The sequence below is a fragment of the Catharus ustulatus genome, chromosome 1, assembly GCF_009819885.2.
Source record: "Catharus ustulatus isolate bCatUst1 chromosome 1, bCatUst1.pri.v2, whole genome shotgun sequence".
Classification (NCBI taxonomy): Eukaryota; Metazoa; Chordata; class Aves; order Passeriformes; family Turdidae; genus Catharus; species Catharus ustulatus.
Window position 1 is genome coordinate 16073149 of NC_046221.1, and position 17325 is coordinate 16090473.

General features: G+C 47.8%; 1 protein-coding gene across 1 annotated transcript; it reads right to left on the bottom strand.

The window, feature by feature from the left end:
* Nucleotides 1-1435: 1435 nt before the first annotated feature.
* On the bottom strand, nt 1436-6073 carry BAMBI (BMP and activin membrane bound inhibitor). The gene is given in 8 exon segments (XM_033081331.2): nt 1436-2019; nt 2022-2064; nt 2066-2235; nt 2684-2701; nt 2704-2797; nt 2799-2894; nt 2896-2972; nt 5941-6073. Coding segments are annotated over 8 exon segments (777 nt in total). The 5' UTR covers nt 6017-6073; the 3' UTR covers nt 1436-1816.
* Between the last annotated feature and the right edge of the window lie 11252 nt (nt 6074-17325).

A 17325-nucleotide genomic window follows, 5' to 3' on the forward strand; every position in this document is an offset into this window, starting at 1 on the left:
CAGAAAGAGGTAGAAATCAGATATAATTCTCTGTATTAAAAGCAACTCTCTAGGCATGTTGAAGAGTCAGCAGCTTGAGGTACACAGACAAAACTAATCCTTCTAAACTGCAGTTTAATATTGTAAACATGGGCACAGTGGGACCTTTGCATTCCCAAGGCTCTCACTGCACTTGGCCCACATAAGTGTTTAACTGTAGGGGTAAGTTTACAATATCAGTACCTCTGTTTGCACAGCCAAGTGACCAACTTATCTCCCACAACAACCCTACCACAGCACTGAAGTGTACTTTCAGGACCACGAGCCTGGGACTTAGAGGGGCAGGTTTTCCTTGCTTACATCACTTTGCATTTCAGCCTGCACATCTCAAAGCAGTGTACCACAGCAAACAGCACAGGGCTCAGAGCATCACAGCACTGCAAGGCTGCAGTAACCCTGTGTGTGCCAGCCCCTACTCACTGCTGGCAACAGCAGGACCCCAACTTCACAGCCAGAACAGAAGGCAGAAGCATTTATAAAGCTTCTTAAGACATAGATGAATACTAGACTCTTGCCAGGTTTTATCTTCTGAAGCAGCATTTTGGATGCTTCTTTCACCATGATGTGGCTTCAGCCTTCTAAGCAAGTACACTTTAATTATTGCAAAGTCTAATATACCAAGAAAAATAATACAATAAATTCCTTTAATAACACAGAGGTTGTTTGTTTTTAGCAACTAAGCATTGAATAAATTAAATTATCAAGCGCAGCCAACTAGGAGAAGGAGCAAGAAACAACTAAGTGCAGAAATTTTGGCCAGGAAGAAAAGCCACCTATGCAAGAATAGCATAAAGGAGGAGCCAGAGATTAAAGCAGTGTTGTTTCTTCAGTCCCACACAAAACTACATACGATACTTAGTTATATGATAGAAGAACAAGGCAGATGCTTTCCACTGTGCCAGAGGGGTTATAAACAGAAAAAAAAACCCGACCAAACCTAATAGGCAGTGCGGTTTTGGGGTTTCCTTCCCTCCCCCAAAAAAAAGTTGGGTGTAAAAAGTACAAAAGGAAAACAGATCATGGAAACAAGAATTGTGAAACAAGGGAGGAAAACTGCTATAAAGAATTAGGAGTCACTTTCTGACACATTTTGCACAGAAGTCCTTCTTCATTAACAGAGGAAGAAAGTTATCACACCAAGCTTTGGAAGAATTCACTGAGGTTATGACAAAATGCAAGCCCAAGAACCGAAGGATGTGGGTTCACTGCTACTTGGAAGTATAAAACAAAGCTGCCACATTCATTCTCAAATAACTACCTAAATTCCTTTGCAGAGTAGGAAGAGTCTGCTTTCAGAATCCAATTGTTATGCATGGCATTACCATGCACACCTTGATTCGTTTTCCACTATCACCCACAAGAAAACCCATTTTCCAAAACAGAAGTCACAAGCAAGTTTCAGAGAAAATATATATATTTTAAAAAATCTTTACAATAAGTCAGGAAACATAGGAGCTTGCATACAGTTTATTATAATAACTCAGTTCTCAGCTCCCTACAGTTCAGATAACCCTGGTGACAGTGTTTACAACTTCTAACTTTTGCTTTCACAACTCTGAAGCAAACAATACATTTGAGTGTATTTTACTCTGTGCAAATAAGACAACTTTGGAATCCTTCAGAAGAAATATCCAAGATTCTGTTTGCAGAGGTCCTTTGTTTCTCAAAGATGATTTATGAGAGTTTTTGTTTTAAGATAAAGTGCTCCTGTCCAAGCAGAACCCAAAGGCCTTCAAGAGTTCAGAGAGTAGTTTAGCTCAGATTAAAAAATAATTGGTCATACAAATTCCAGCTTCCCATGTCCGCTGTACATTCCCCAGTGGACTAGTGAAAGAATTTTATCATTGCTGAGGTCTGAATGTCTCATTTTATCACAGGTCATGCAGCAGTTCTCATGACCAGTCACAGGCAACCATGCATTCCAAGTCCAATTTTGCCACCTGCCCTTTTTCGAATGATGTCCATGAAAACTGTAGTGCAACGAGAGAGCATTTGCTGTCGCTGATCTTGCAGTCTCTTGTTTTCAACTCCTGAGCATCCTCAAGGCCAGCATGATAAGGAGCACCAAGATTAGCCCACCAGCTATGGGAACAGCAATTACAGCTGCCCTGAACCATAACTCTTTTGAAGAAGTCAATTCTTGCACCTTGGTGATGAGATTCCTGCTGCTGTCATGTTGATATCTGCTCCCTTGTCCTGCAAAGGGGAAAGATGAGAAGATTTCAGGATTCATTTACACACTGATTTACAGTGCACCTCCCTTAAAACACCACACTGACAGGTTAAGGAGCAGCTGCTACTCTCTGCAGTGGCTACAGAAAATACCTCCATAAAGAAAAAAATTAGTTTCTAAGTCTGCTTAGAACATGGAATGTCTTACCCCAACAGCCAGTTAACTAAGAACACCACTTCCACTGATTCTTAGAAGTCATTTCAAGATGGCAAGAGAAACTTCCAATATTAATGCAGACAAAAAAGCTAATTGGCTGAGATGTTCCCCTGTATCCAGCCCCCCCCCCACACTTCTCCCTCTGGTGTCTGATTTACATTAACAACTAAATCAACAACACCAGATGCACAAGGTTTTAACTGCTGCTGGCCTGATGGCCAGAAGAGAGGTTTCACTGAAGCTTTATTGTCCTACCTGAAGCATCTCCCTGGAAGGAGACAAAACATCATGCAGTCCTCTGTAATTGCACATATCTTCATGACAGCATTCCAACGTGGACATGGTGGTGGTGCCAGAGTGATTTGTGCTTGTTTGCTTGGCAGATCTCAGCTGTGCTTGCAATAGAGTCCAAGCAGCCATGAGTAAGGGGGGAATGTGTATTCTGAGGATCAAGCAGTCGGGAGAAAGCAGGCACTAAGCTCAGATTTGCACATTAGCCGGTTGCAACACAGTGTGGCAGCATCACAGTAGCATCTGATTTCACCTAAAAAAACAAAATCATGCAAGAAAGGTAAGAATTCGGTCCTCTAAGGACATCTCAACATATATCCTTAATAGCCACAGGCATCACCCAAACCCGGTGACGGTTTTGAGGTACTTCTCTAGGCTGTAGATCCACAAGAGCTGGGGTTGTTTCCTCCCATCACCGTACAGCACCTACCCCTTTGTAACCTTAATCCCTGTAAACGCCTTGGGGCACTTGCTTTAATGGCTAGTACTGTAGTCCTTTGAATTAAAGCAAGAGCATTTTCACTAAAACAGGGACTGGGGGAGGAAGGTCACAGTGGCTTTTTTTTCCCCGAGGTAAATAACTACAAGACCATTTTATAGCTACTTCCACTCGCTGTCAGCAGTTGCATTTAACCACGTTTAAAGTGAAATACCAGTTCTAAAAGCAACACACACTTTTAGTCCTAGAACAAAGTCACATCTATGTTTTTAACCATTACTCTATTTTTATAGAAAGTAACATTCTATTTTTATAGAAGTAACATTTCTTTTAACTGGGCATAAGAACACAACAAAAATACCAGGTTTTAAATATTTATGTGACAAATGAAAGAAAAATAAAATCGGAACTGCTGAATTGTTTATTACCTCTCAGTACTGTGCCAAAATGTAAAAGGTTTAACTAACACCTTATAAAGCTATTAGCTAGAACCATTACCATCTAAGTCTCTCAGTCAGGAAGGTTTTACTGTGTGAAACTGAGCAACTATTTGTAATTTCTCCAGAAAGAGAAAATCTTTAAACCAGTTTTTCATACAAAAAAGACTTTATCAGTATTATAAAACAAAAAAAATAAAATCCAGTTAATTACTGTGTTCACCAGAGACAATGACTCATTGAAAATCTAAAAGTTTATTAATGGAGTGAAACTGCAAGGCTAAAAGGCTCTCCCTTGCCTCTCCCCAGTTTCACATGCAATCCAACATGCAGTAGGAAAGGAAGAAACACTTAAGATTGAAAATCCTCTACCAGCTCTACGAAAAACCTCAGGAAACCTCAAAAATTTCTGAAGGAAGCGATAAAAAAAGCTCCCTTCACAAAATTCTTCATTTTGTGCTCTCCAAACTGCTCTGGTATGAATTAAACATGTCCTGTGCTGTAGTGAAAACTTACTCTTTCTAGGCAAGTTGCAACGCAAACATAATTCAATGTGCCATCGAGCCAAGGTTTAAGAGGAAGCCAGATTTTGGAGACACGCTTGGAAGAAGGGACTTGAAACTACTTCTGGTGTGCCTACTGTACTTGCCACCACAGTAGCACCAAGGCTATCAAAGTTGACTGAATAGTCAGATGTCTCCCTCCTACAGTCTGCACTTCAAAAATCAATCTACAGGCTTTCCCTTCTTCTGATGCTACCTACCACCTATATCTAAAAAAACCAAAGCTGTCCTGCAAGACGTTAAAAATTATCCCAAACAAGTTAGCTTCCCTCATGGGGCTACCTTAATACTTTCCCCAAAATGCTACTGCAGGCTCCAGGCCTTGAAGTTCCCGCTGCTCTTTAATAACTCCGCTTAATAGAAGCCAAATGATGGAGTGTCTCACTGTCTCCAGTCCAATTCCCTGGGCTTTCCGACCAAGTAACCTAATTTTTCATGAATTCACACTCACTGTCATCCAGCATGTTACAGAAAAAGAGTCAATCATTTTCTAAGCATTCTATATGAGGGTCTCCCCCCTACCCCTGTGAGAAAAATAGTTTTCAAAATTTTCCATAATTTTTGCACTGTTAAATGCAAGATGCAAACATCCAGAGCTGACAGTTTCTTTCATGAGTCTCAGCACAGTATGGGAATAAAGGGAAAAAATACACATACTTTCAATTTACTGCTTACACAATCACGTTCAAAAGTCTACATTTTATTGCCCTAAGACAATCTTACAAACAAAGTTTGACAGGCTAGTCATCAGGTTAATTCAACTGCTTTTTAATTAAAGCCACGTTTTCAGTGAAACAGAATGGACTTTGTATACTGTATTTCTGTCAATTCCATAAAGTTTCTTCCTGTGCTATGCAAAAGGCCAGAAAGGGTATTTAGTATTTTGAAACCGTGAACAATGCCCTTCTGTTCCCTCCTCTTTCTTGTTACTGTATGTAGCTATTAAAGAAAAATGTCTGCTTTTAGTCAAGATGGCTACAGGAGAGACTGCAGGCTTCTCTTAAAGCTTTTGAAGTCAACAGCAGCCAGAAGTCTGTGATCCCCTAATTATATCATTATCAGGCACATAGTTTCAGTATCTGCGACTTCACATCACTCAGTCCTCCCTGTTCTGCCCGCTTTGATGGGGCCAGCAGGCTCCCCCTGCACGCTGCAAGGCTGTTATTTAGGGTTAATTACAGCCTTCCTTCCAAAATAAATAAATACCGGCGCACATCACCACCACGCTAACTTATCCTTTACCCTCCTCCCCGGAGCACGGCGATTACCGGCAGCCAGCGGGTCGCCTCTGCCCCGGAGGGCGCTCTCCGGGCGGCCAGACCGCAAACCCCGGAGCCCCCAGAGCTCCCTGAGCCCCCACAGACCGCAAACCCCGGAGCCCCCAGAGCTCCCCGAGCCCCCACAGACCGCAAACCACCGGAGCCCCCAGAGCTCCCCGAGCCCCCACAGACCGCAAACCCCGGGAGCCCCCCAGGAGCCCCCCGAGCCCCCACAGACCGCAGAGCCCCCACGGAGCAGCGCCAGACCGCGGCCCCTGGTCCCAGCGGGCGGGACAGGGGCCGGACACTGCAGGGCCGTGACTGCCCGGCACCGGCGGCCAGGTGGGAGGGTGGGACGGAGGGGGCGGGAGCCACAGACGCGGCGGCTCCGCCGCCAGCACCGCTCGGAGCGGGGTCCCGAGACAGCGCCGGGCCCGGCTGCGCTCGGGGGCGGTCCCCGGCACCCCGCTCCCTCCGGCGCGGTCCCCGCAAGCACCCCCGCGTCCCCAGCGTGGCCCCTCACCTTTGGTGAGCAGGACGGCCATGGCGCACAGCTCCAGTTGCAGCCAGATGAAGATGTAGCTGGAATGGCGATCCATTTACCCGGCGCCGCTCGCCACAGCCGGCAGCGCAGGCACGGCCGAGCCGCCGTCGCCCGCGCGCCCCTGCCCCGCCGGAGCGCCCAAGAGCCGCTCGCCTGCGGGCAGAGCCGTGGTGCGGCCACCGCTGCGGCCGGCGGGCCGGAGGACGGCCGCGTCTCTCTGCCTTTCCCTCGCTGCCCCGCCGCGGCCGCAGGAGCACCAGGAGCGGCGGCGCGGTCGCGGTGCCCGGCGGGCGCTGCCTCACTGACACGGCGGGCGCCACCGCCCGCCCCGTAAATACGGCCGGCGCCGGGCGCGGACTGGGCCGCACCGCCCCGGCCCCTGCCCCGCCCCCGCCTCCCCATTGGCTGCGCCTCCCGGGAGTGGGCGGGGACTCGTTCCGCTCCGCCCCCGCCCGGCCCCCGCCGCGCGACCCGAGCCCCACCCGCAGCGCCCCCGGGCGGCGATGGCGCCGGGATCGCGCTCGGTTCGGGGGTGAGCGCCGGGGAACGCGCTCGGTTCGGGGGTGAGCGCTGAGCTCCGGGATCGCGCTCGGTTCGGGGATGAATGCCGGGAACGCGGCTCAGTTCGGCGGTGGGCACCGGACGCCGGGAGCCCCGGGGCGCTGCCGGGAGAGCGGCCACTGGCGGCACCGGCGCCCTCCCCCGCCGCCTTAGGTTCGGAGCTCTCCGGGCGCGGGGGAACGGGCTCCGCCGGTCCCCGAGATAATTCCCTGTGGAGGCAGCAGCGCGAGGTTCCACTAAGAAACATCATGTTCCGACTGCGAGTTCGGCGGAGCCGCGATGGATGGATGGATGGATGGATGGATGGATGGATGGATTGGATGGATGGATGGATGCATGTCCGCTCCCGAGCCGCAGGCTGACGGGGTGGCAGGGATGTTGCCCGAGCGGGAGCAGCGGCAGTTTCGCTGCAGCGGGGCTCCTTTCCCCAGGGTACGGCAGTCCTGTCCTTGGGCTTGGCGCAGCGCGGAGCCGGCGGGCCGGAGCCGGGGGCAGAGGGGGTGTCCATCCCATCCCCGGCCCCAGCCGGTGTCCCCGGCCCGGGGTCCACCCCGCGGGTTCGGGGGCTCTGCACCTCGCGGCTGCCACATCCACGCAGCACGGGCAGACCCCTGGTACTGAGCTATTGGGGAAACTTCCCTGCAGTAACTGTCCTCCTTCCAGTATTTCCATTCCAAGAACAGCTGCTGGGATGGAAGCACGAGCTGATGTTCTACCACTGAGCTCTGATACAGCCCCTGTGGGTCCTGTTTAGCCTGGACAGTTTTCCTTCACGTGTTGCTCCTGAAAAAAATGTGCCCCTTAATTAGAATTTCTCTGCTAACTTAGTTTTCTTCTTTCTTAGTTCATTACATTTTACAAGCCTTGATTTCTACAGCACAGACTGTTTCCCATTTATGGGCAAAATGCTTTACATATTTGGGTCCACTACTAGTATTAAAGCTGTTGGATGATGTGTAGGTAATAATAAAAAAATTGCTTGAGAATTTTCATTTGAAATTTTTTGTGAGTTTTTAAAGACATTTTCAATAGGGGACATAATACCTCACGTCGGAGGCATTCCTCCCTGAAAGAGAAAGGAGGAAATATGAAATCTGAGATTGAGATAACTCCAGTTTACTTTGGCAGAGAGGAACAGACTGGGTCTCTGGCTAATTAGTGCTGATGCCATCGCATGTTATAATGGTTTTACTGTGAGTCTTGTGATTTGCATATGTATAAGATAGATACACGTGTGCTGTGCCGCAGTCTTTACACTTATGTTAGACATATTTGCACTCCACCACAAAGTAATTTTCTAATTCTTGTTTCTGTTTAGAAATTATAAAAACAGCAAGAACAGCCAAGCCATATCTCCCAGTCTGGCACCAGCTATCAGACACTCATTTGCAAACATACAAAGTATCATTCATTATAACTTAGAATCATTACAGCAACACGTGCAATTCTGTTTCTCCTGTTCCTATCAATGGTGACAAGCGCATTTAACAGATCACATTTGTTACACGCAGTACCGACAGACTGGAAATGGCTTTTATTCATGGAGCTGCATTTCTGCAGTAAGTAACATGAGAGACTCCCTGAGTATTATAAACATCCTGGCCAAGGGAGCACAGACAGACTAACCAGAGGGCAATGTGCTTGAGATCACTTTTGTACAGCAAATTTCATTGACAGCTGTCAAGTTTGAATTGTGAGGTACAATTTACTGTAAAAAATTTTCTAATTCTGTGTGCTACAAATGTGCATGAAATATCAAAACTGAGGGAGGGACAGCAGTGTTCACTGCCCCCACCTTAGTTTTCCCAAAGCAACTAAAGACCCTTTTGGAAACCTGTGGAAAGGGTTGGAGGGTTTTACTGATTTACTGTGTCTCTTCACTCTCTGGTGCACTGCTCAGAGAGACATGCAAGGATGGTGTGGGGTCCTCTGACAGACTATAACATAAACAAGATAATTCAGCTTCTGCAGTGCTAATTTGCTTTTGTTTTAGAGACAAGAGCTAACAGGGCCAGATTGGCCTGTAAAAAGGGACAGGAGACAGACCCAGCACAAAGCAATAATAACAGCATGTTCTGCAACCAGAAGGAATGTGGGATAATGACTACAAGGAACCATCAAGGAAAGCGTCAGGAGCCTGAGGCCGCGCTACGTGTCTCCAGCAGCCATGGGAGAGCAGCCTGAAGCCTCCACTGGAACGGACTGCGGAGCCTGTAGTCAGAGTAGTCGGAGCCTGCAGAGCACAGGGCTGCTCCCTCCCACCAGATACGGTGAAAGCCTTTGAAGCCAACATGAACAGAAGGACCTGGTTGCAAAATCAGTGCAAAATCAGCCTCTGGGCACCTCACGGAAAGGGACTGCTTTGGGCAGCATCTCACAGGAGCACATTCTCTGCATCAGCTCAAAGCTCTGTCACAGATGCAAAATTTTGTCTCTAAGAAGAAGAAATTGCCAACTAAAACAAGAGATCCATCCAATGAGTCTTTGCAGGCCACACAAATGAATGCTGGTTTGATTCTTTTAGTTCGCTTCACAAGCCAATAGTTATAGTGCCAAGTTGCTGGCAGGAGGACTTCAGAATTGACAAGTCCTTCTAAAAGACCAATTCAGATGAGCAGCCAGTGTCCTGAACTATTCCAGACCAGGATTTTTCCTATCAGACAAGCAACAGCTCAGGACAGTACCTGCTCTCCTCTACAATCACATTCCAGAAGATTTTCCACCTGTGAGCAGTGCAACTGTGCAAGAGGTTCCTTCCAAATGTCAGGGTGAAATCCCTCCAGTGAAGTGCCAAATCACATCCATCACCTTCTCCAGAATCTCCATGGGCCTGAGAGTCCCAGCACAGGCATGAGAGGATGGCTGCCATGAGGGGTTTAGGCCTTCTCTACATCAAGGAGGAAAATTAAACAAGCCAAGACAGAGGTCAACCTGGCAGCATTTTCTAAGTGCAGAACTTTGAACAAGAGAAAAGTTCTTCTCTGGCTATGGGAACTGAGCTTTAGAAAATTCAACTTCCTCCCACTGTTTCGCTTCTTTCATATATTCTCTTTCTCTTTTTCACATGAATTGGCATTAATGCTTGTCTCTGTTGCTACTGCCTACTGTTTATGTGCCACCACAGCAGTCTGTTTGCAAAACAAAGTTACAATTTCAGCCTGCAGATGCCCCTGATTTAGGTAACTCACCCCAGAAGAAGAGTTTTGAATCAAAAGTAATTCTTTCATCTGGCAGCTTAAACACTATCATGAATTCCTCACCCCTCTATAAACTTCATGGCATGCTGGCAGCTCACCACCATATCCCCCAAATGATTGGATGTAACCCTTCAGTCAATTTCTAGTAAAAAAACCCAGTGTTTTCACAGTATGATTCACTTGTTAGAAACTTTCAACAATGTACACATCCCTGCCCCCCTAAAAAAAATATAGGCAAAAAAGAAATTTGTTAGAGCTGCAGTTTGGAAATCCTTTCTGCGATCACCTCTCTAGTCAAGGCATCACTGCAGCCCTGTCCTGGGCAGACCCACATTCCTCAGGGAGACGAGGATTTGGATGGTGCAGGGTCTGCATGCACACACCAGCATTTGTCAGTACTGTCAGGCACATCAGATGCTCATTGCACTCCCAAGGAAAGGTTAGTACTGCTGCTTTGGAGTCATTTCAAATTGGTGTCAAAAGCAACATTTGCACACCATATCCATTCCTTTTTGCACCTTGCAATTATGATTCATCTGGGAATTTCTCTGTTGGAAATGATGTGAAGCTAAAAGCATTGGGACTGTTTAAAGCGTCTTTGGAGCAACGTTAATCAGAGTAGTTCGGGATTTTTTTGTTAACTGCTTAACACTAGCCAACAAACAACCATTGTTTTTTTGAGTTACTTTGCTAGCATTTGGGATACGACACACACAAGCTAATTCTACTGAATTACATTTATTTATGCTGATTATTGCCTTAAAAAAAATAATTAAGGCTTAAGCTAGCTTAACTTGGCATAAAGCTCAGGGGGCAGGGAACATAATGTGACTGTGCAATTCTTTTGGCTTCCCACTTCTGGGTCTGGCCATGGATTTACTGAAGCAAGTAGCCATTTCAGGATCTAAGGCTATGCAGAGCCCAAAGGCTGGCTCCTCCAGACACTCCCCTGTGACAGACAGGCTGCTGAGCAGGTTCCCTCAAGGTTAATAACTCCCAAGGAGCTTTACCCCTGTAACTGGGGCAGTTCAAGGAGGTGGATAGAAGCCTGCACATTAGTCCCGGCTCATTTTCAGCAGCAATTAGTGTGTCCCCAGTGAAACCCAGTTACCTTCAAACTGAAGGAGGGGAGCTGCATTCCAGAGATAATCAGTGATACATGTTCACCTGAAATAAATAGGAAACCAAACCAGTGTCTATGTCGCAGGACTCACCTCTCCATGTACGTGGTATATTATCCAGATGGCACCAATCTGCATCCCCCTCAGACACAGGACGTGATAAAGAAACATTACTTAAGAGGCCCAGAAAGTGAAGCATTTCCTGCCATCCTCATCACTTTACTTTTTTTTTTTTTCATTTAAAACTAATCCTCCCTCCCCCAAACGAACTGCACTCCTATTCCTCCCGATCAATAGGGCGATTTGCATTTATCCTCCTGGAGGCATCGCTCCTAGAATCGGGGCCAGAGCGATCCAATCGATAGGAGAAAGCTGGAGCAAGACTGGAAAAGAAGCAGCAGAGAGATTTCCCCCAGGGAGAAATGCAAAACACTGGAGAGAGGCAACAATTATTGTAATTGAAGGTAATGAGACCGAGGCGCCAGCTCCAGCTCTGCTTAACATCATTCAATACCAAGTGAGACACACATGAAGGAGACGGCCCGAGCGCGGCTCCCGCACCCCCGCCCGGCCGGCTCCTCCCGGGGCTGCCCTGTCTCCTGCGCTGCTGCATTCGGGACAGTCACTCTGCATCCGGCTGCTGCCAGGGTCCCAGAGGGTCCTTTCCCTTTCCCGAGAAGACTCCCGTGTCTGTAAAATTCTCGGTGTGTTCACTGCCACTGTGCGCTGGAAGTCACGCACTGAGCCCCCAGATCCCTCGGCCAGCGCCAGAGGCAGGACAAGCCCAGCCCCAGCCCCTTAACCTTCAGCCCTTCTCTGCAGACACCCTCTGCCATCCCGGCCTCTCCCCGCAGCTCCGGTGTGGGGGGCGATGCCCGGCAGGAGGCAGGGGATGCTGGAGAGGATCTCCCCCGGCCTGGGGCTCTGCCGGGGCAGCTGGGGCGGGCTCTCCCCCTGCGCCCGGCCGGGGCTCGCTGATCTCGGAGCTGAGCTCGCACCGCCTTGAGGCGAGGGGTCTGCCCTGGACACACTCAACTGCCCCTTCGCCTGCGATCCCTTGGGCACAGAGCCCCTCGCAGCCTCGGTGTCAGGGAGCCACCAACACCGGGGCAGGATTACTGAACCTCCCTGGGATGAAGGCAGCCCGGGCCGGGTGAGCGCGGCTGCGGGCGGGCGGCGCTCGGGGCTGCGCTCCCCGGGCCGGCGGCTCAGCGCGGGCACCTCTTGCCCTCTGCCGGCAGAGCCGGCCCTAGCAGGGACAGCCGGGCCTGAGCCGGCCCTAGCAGGGACAGCCGGGCCCGAGCCCTGCTCCAAGGAGCGCCGGGTGCAGGTACGGGAGGATGCGGCTGCCTGCAGGATCAGAGATGAGCAATCGCAGCGCCAGAAGAGAAAGAGCAGTGCGGGCACACCAGGGCTCACATCAGCATCTTCCCCCAGCCACATCCTGCACACAGCAGTTAATATCCAGTATTCGGCCATCACCGCCTGAAACATCCATGTAAAGGTGTTACGTGTCAGAATTTTTATAAACGGTACCTAAGAAGTCAAGCACCACCTATCCGATCTGAGTTATCAGGTGTCTAGAGATAAGGTATGGCAAATATTAGGAATTTGCTGTGGATCCCAAGCATGAGAAATCACTAATCATATCCTGTCACAGCATAATGTGTGTGTGGGGGAGGAGAGCTGACACTGGACATGGCCAAAAAATCCTGGAAATTTAGCATCACCAGAGCAGGACAGAATACATAGTTCATGTAACATTTCTTACAGAAAGCTATAGTTTGGATATAGGACAGGTAGCTAAATAGTCATGTTTGCCAGTGAGACCAGAGCCTCTTTTGAATAAGAATTTGATGCCTAAGAAAGACTCTCAGGTTTGTATTTGCACATGCAAGACAGACTGTCCATGGGTCTGAACACAACCACCAGCTCCTTGGAGGGCTTATCCTAACCCTTGGAAGTCTTACACCCAGCAGGCAAACCTGGGTGCTCTGCAGGGCTATGTGAGACTGTTCTACACTCCTGCAAATCTATTGTCAGCAGCCCCTTCACAACAGCAGCTCTAAAAGCTTTTGATGCAGATAAAGAAACTCTCCAGAGACACATTACTTCATATTAGCCAATATTTATTGCTCGAGCTCTATTTTCTGAGTCGTGTATTTCAGAGCCAAATGCCAGAGACGAGGCAGTCAATGCGAGTCAGGAAAGCCTATACACATTGTAACCGACTGGAGTCTCAGCCACTTACATAGGCAGCGCTCTGACAGATTACACTGAGCTCCAGTTCTGACAGACATTTGCAAATACAGTAGAAAAAACTGAAGGCAGACCTAGATCTCAGAGCAAGGACCAACAGTTTCAAGAAGATGGTTATGTATCTTAATAAGATTTTAATAGTTCAACCCCACAAAGCTACTGTTTGAAATATAAGGCAGCGAGGCATCTAACAACAGATGTGTAATAAGAATAAAACCTTAATTCTCACTCTACCATGAAAAGGAGAAGGACAAAAAGTATTTGTGAGAGGGGACATGAAGAGCTAAGTCAATAAAGTCTGTGCACCCACTTAAATTCTAGCAGCATGTGATGGTGTGCTCCAAAGCTGGCTCTGGGGCAGGATCAGTAAGTACATCAGAGACTGCTTGTAATTCTGATAACTCTTGAGTCAGAATAATTGTAAAAAGGACAAATAACAGGGCAAGGGGAGCTGCAGTGAGCTTTGGCAAATATGTAAGAAGCTGGAGCCTTTCATATCTGGGATGCCAGGAGGGCAGCATCTAAAGACTCAAGCCCACCTCTTCTGTGGCATTAAGCAGGGAGGGTGAAGGTGGTGACACTCAGCTTTCTGCTGGGCCTCCTTGGGGGACTCACCCTTGTGACAGGGCCTGCAGGTGGGGCCACCCATCCCTATCACCTGCAGCCTGGCTGAAGCACCCAAGGAACAGGTTTGAGCACCCTCTGACTGGGACGATATCTCAGGCACAGGAGAGGATAAGCAGCTTGCTGCCAGCAACACCTCAAGAAGCCACAAGGGTTCATCTGTAGGAGCACTGTGAGATCAAAGGCAGAGCAGGCAGAGGAAAGGATGGGTGAGAGAGCAGTGCCGGCAGAAAGTGATACCAAGTGCAACACAAATTCAGATTCTTCCCAGTCCAGGCGTCAGAGGGAAAGGGGGCTGAGTTCAGAGAGCTGAGAGTCCTGGAAGGGGGGAGAAGTGTAGCCCCTATGTTTTCATGACCACAAGTGCAAGACATTAAAGTTATACAGGACTAAAACAAAATTAAGAAGCCTTAGAGAGAGACAGCAGTCCTGATTATTCTCAAAGCACCTTTTGTAACTAAGAGTGTTATATAGCAGAGTGGGATATTAAACCAAGGTCTTCTCCACATGTTGCAATGCAGTAGTGAAACATGAGAGTTAAACACGCTGGAGGTGGGGAGCAGGAGAGAGCCAGAGCTGCTGGGCAGCCACTCCCTTGCCCCAGCCCCCAGATTCACATCTCTGCACTGCAGAACAGAACTGGTTCTGCCTCCACAAGACTGCCATCCTCCTCCTCAGCCATGCCTCCAACACACTGCTCTTCTACTTCTGTGTGTTCAATACTGTTACATGTCTATGGAAGAATATTTTTCCTTCACTTTGACAGAAAGAAGTTAAAAATGGAGGTAGGGAGTGTTGCCATCTGAGACCCAAAGGGATAGACTGCCAGTGTACCAAAAAAATTGAAAAGACTAAATCATGGCCTTCAGCAAATATACCAGTCTGCCATAGACTGTGCACAGGCTGCCAAATGCTTTGTCTTACCTCTGTTGCCTTTGATGCTCATGGCAGCACTGTGCTGCCTGTGGCTGCTGCAGCCCTGTCTGGCACACACCCTTCTCCCAGCAGCCCATCTATGACCACCTCCTTTTTTAGCAATTAAATAATAATCTAGTTTTCATTTTCATCTTTACTATGGAGTCTTAATGAAACAAAATCCCATCAGTCTCTAAAGACACAGACTGATATTAAGTGTGTCTCTTTAGGTTCCCATGGAAAGCCTGCCAGGGAGGTTGATAAAGCACAGATTGTCCTTTTCCCTCCTAAGGGCAGATTTTAAACTCATCTCTTTCTGTCCATGGGAGTAACATAAGGGCTGATATTAGGAGACCAATTAAGGGAAACTGCTGCTGAACACTTAGCAACTGAATGGCTATTAGCATGATAGAAATCAGACACAACAATCTGCATTAATTAGTATCCCTGTTGTTAACCCTAGATACATGCATTTCTAAATAAATACAGGTAATATTCATCTGAATTGCATTCCATGAACAAAAAACTCTGTGCCAAAGGAAGGAGGACCCTGTGGGATGCTGTTTTCAGAGCAGGGCTGGCAGAGGGGGACATTGGCAACAACTCTGCCCCTCTGCTATGTCCAGCCGGACCATTTCATTTAACCAAACCTCTCTGCCTTTCCCGAAACTCTCAGGTTAAAACAACATTGGCTAATTCACGACACAAATGTCAACTGAAACACATCTATTTCCAGTAGCAGGAGGTAACACTTGATTCAGCTCTGAGGAGGCTGGCACTGGGTTTCTGTGCCTGTCCACTGGCAGCTCTGCCTGTCCAAATGGCAGGAGATGCGAATAACTACCCACAGCTTTGCTGGGCTGTTGGGCACCCGTGTGCATCTCTGCTCTTTACATATAGTCAGAACCAAAGTTGCTCAAGATCATCCCTACTGACATGCTCTTCAAGCCTCTCCCCAAAAACCTGGACTTCCCTTTACCCTTGCCACTCACACTTTTTTTCCATTCTATTTACACACGAAGCTAGAAAGTAGCAACAGCAAGAAGAACTGAGCTGTTGAACAAAGTGAAGTGAAAACTGGCCAAAATGGAGAGGAGTCCAAAAAGCTAGCAGGGAAGAAGGATGAGGAATGAGCCACCCAGTGAAAAGCAGTGAGCAGATCTGAGCACAAACCCTGCAGTGAGAAAAGCTGGTCCTGGCTGAGGGAACAAGGGATGATGTGCCAGGAAAAAGAGATGTGGTAATGAAGGCTCAGGGCATAGTGACTGACAGGCACTGGCACTGCCAAACACTGAAGTGGGAAAAATTGTCCTCACTGTCCCCTCACTGGTTTGCAACTCAACAAACCTAGGAGCCCAGCTGGCACTGAGGAGGTGCTTGGGAGAACTGGGAACAAGGAGTAGGTGCAGGGAGAGCACAAAGATGAGGTGCACCTGAAATCTGAGGAGCAGATATTTGGCAGGAGGACAGAAGCATTCAGGGACTGTGTAGGACAGTGCTGTAAGGATCCCTCTCTCAGCTGAGAGGGCCCCTCTACATCCATCTTGGCAAATCTGTGCTCATACTTTCATTCCTAAAATCTAGTACCATGCTCCAGAAACAGATCATTATTTTTGCCAAGCTCAGAATTTTTCACTGTGCCCAGAAAACAACTCCCCATGGCCTACTCCATCCCTGACAGTCCTGCAGAACATTTGGGTGAGGAATATCTCACTGTGGCTGACTGAGTTTTTCCTTTCTGATTTCAGTGACATAATTAGGAAAGCACAAATGATGGCTTTTTGAGAAGTTGCTCTCCTTCCCTCTTTGCTGGCACATCTGTAGCAGTCCTTCTCACTACATTTGTGTCAGAGATTTACTTCATTTGTGTTGAAAGAAGGGGTTGTCAGAAATCTGAAGATGGAAACTGAGCCAGGATTCTACTTTAATCCTTAAAACTACACAGCTGCCTCAGACTCCCTCACACAGATTGCTTAAAAATGTGGTGGTATGCAATGACTTACCATCATCAACCAGCAGGGACTGGCAGATAATATGTCAGGAGATACCTTCAGCTTATAAAGCATGTTTCTTCTAGAAGGTCCCTAAAGCCCAGTATTAAAAACAGTCAGCAAAAAATTATTAATTCTCATGATATTTGATTTAAAGACCTGCATTTTCTCAATGCCTGTGATGCAGGTGATGATCCTAAATAAAACGTGCATGCCAATTCTGAAGCAAGAGAAATAAATGTTAATTGATTCTCTATAAATTGAGAAACATAATTCTGTCACCAGCCCCCGTGGCTCTTATCACAGTATTAAACTTCACTGGACCATTACCAAAAACAATCTGATTCAGAAAGCACAATAACTCATTCAGGAGCTTCTTATTTCCTCCAAATGCAAAGATTAAGAGTGGGATCCTTCAGGGGAATTTAATGGTGCTGAGCTCCCATTTGCCACAGAAACTCTCATTTATTACCATAGGGTGATGGTTACAAACCAGGTTGGAATGTGGTGGATGCAGGAAGCAGAGCAAGTAAGGGCCAGGCAGCACCTAGAGCCAGAATGAGCTGGTGAATTTGCACACCCAGCACAAACACCCATTCCAGTATCCCCACTGGGAAACATCACACTTACTTAAACAGATGGTTTTCCCTCACAGAAAGCAGTGTCCTGTGGACAGTGCTCCACTGCAGGGGTCCA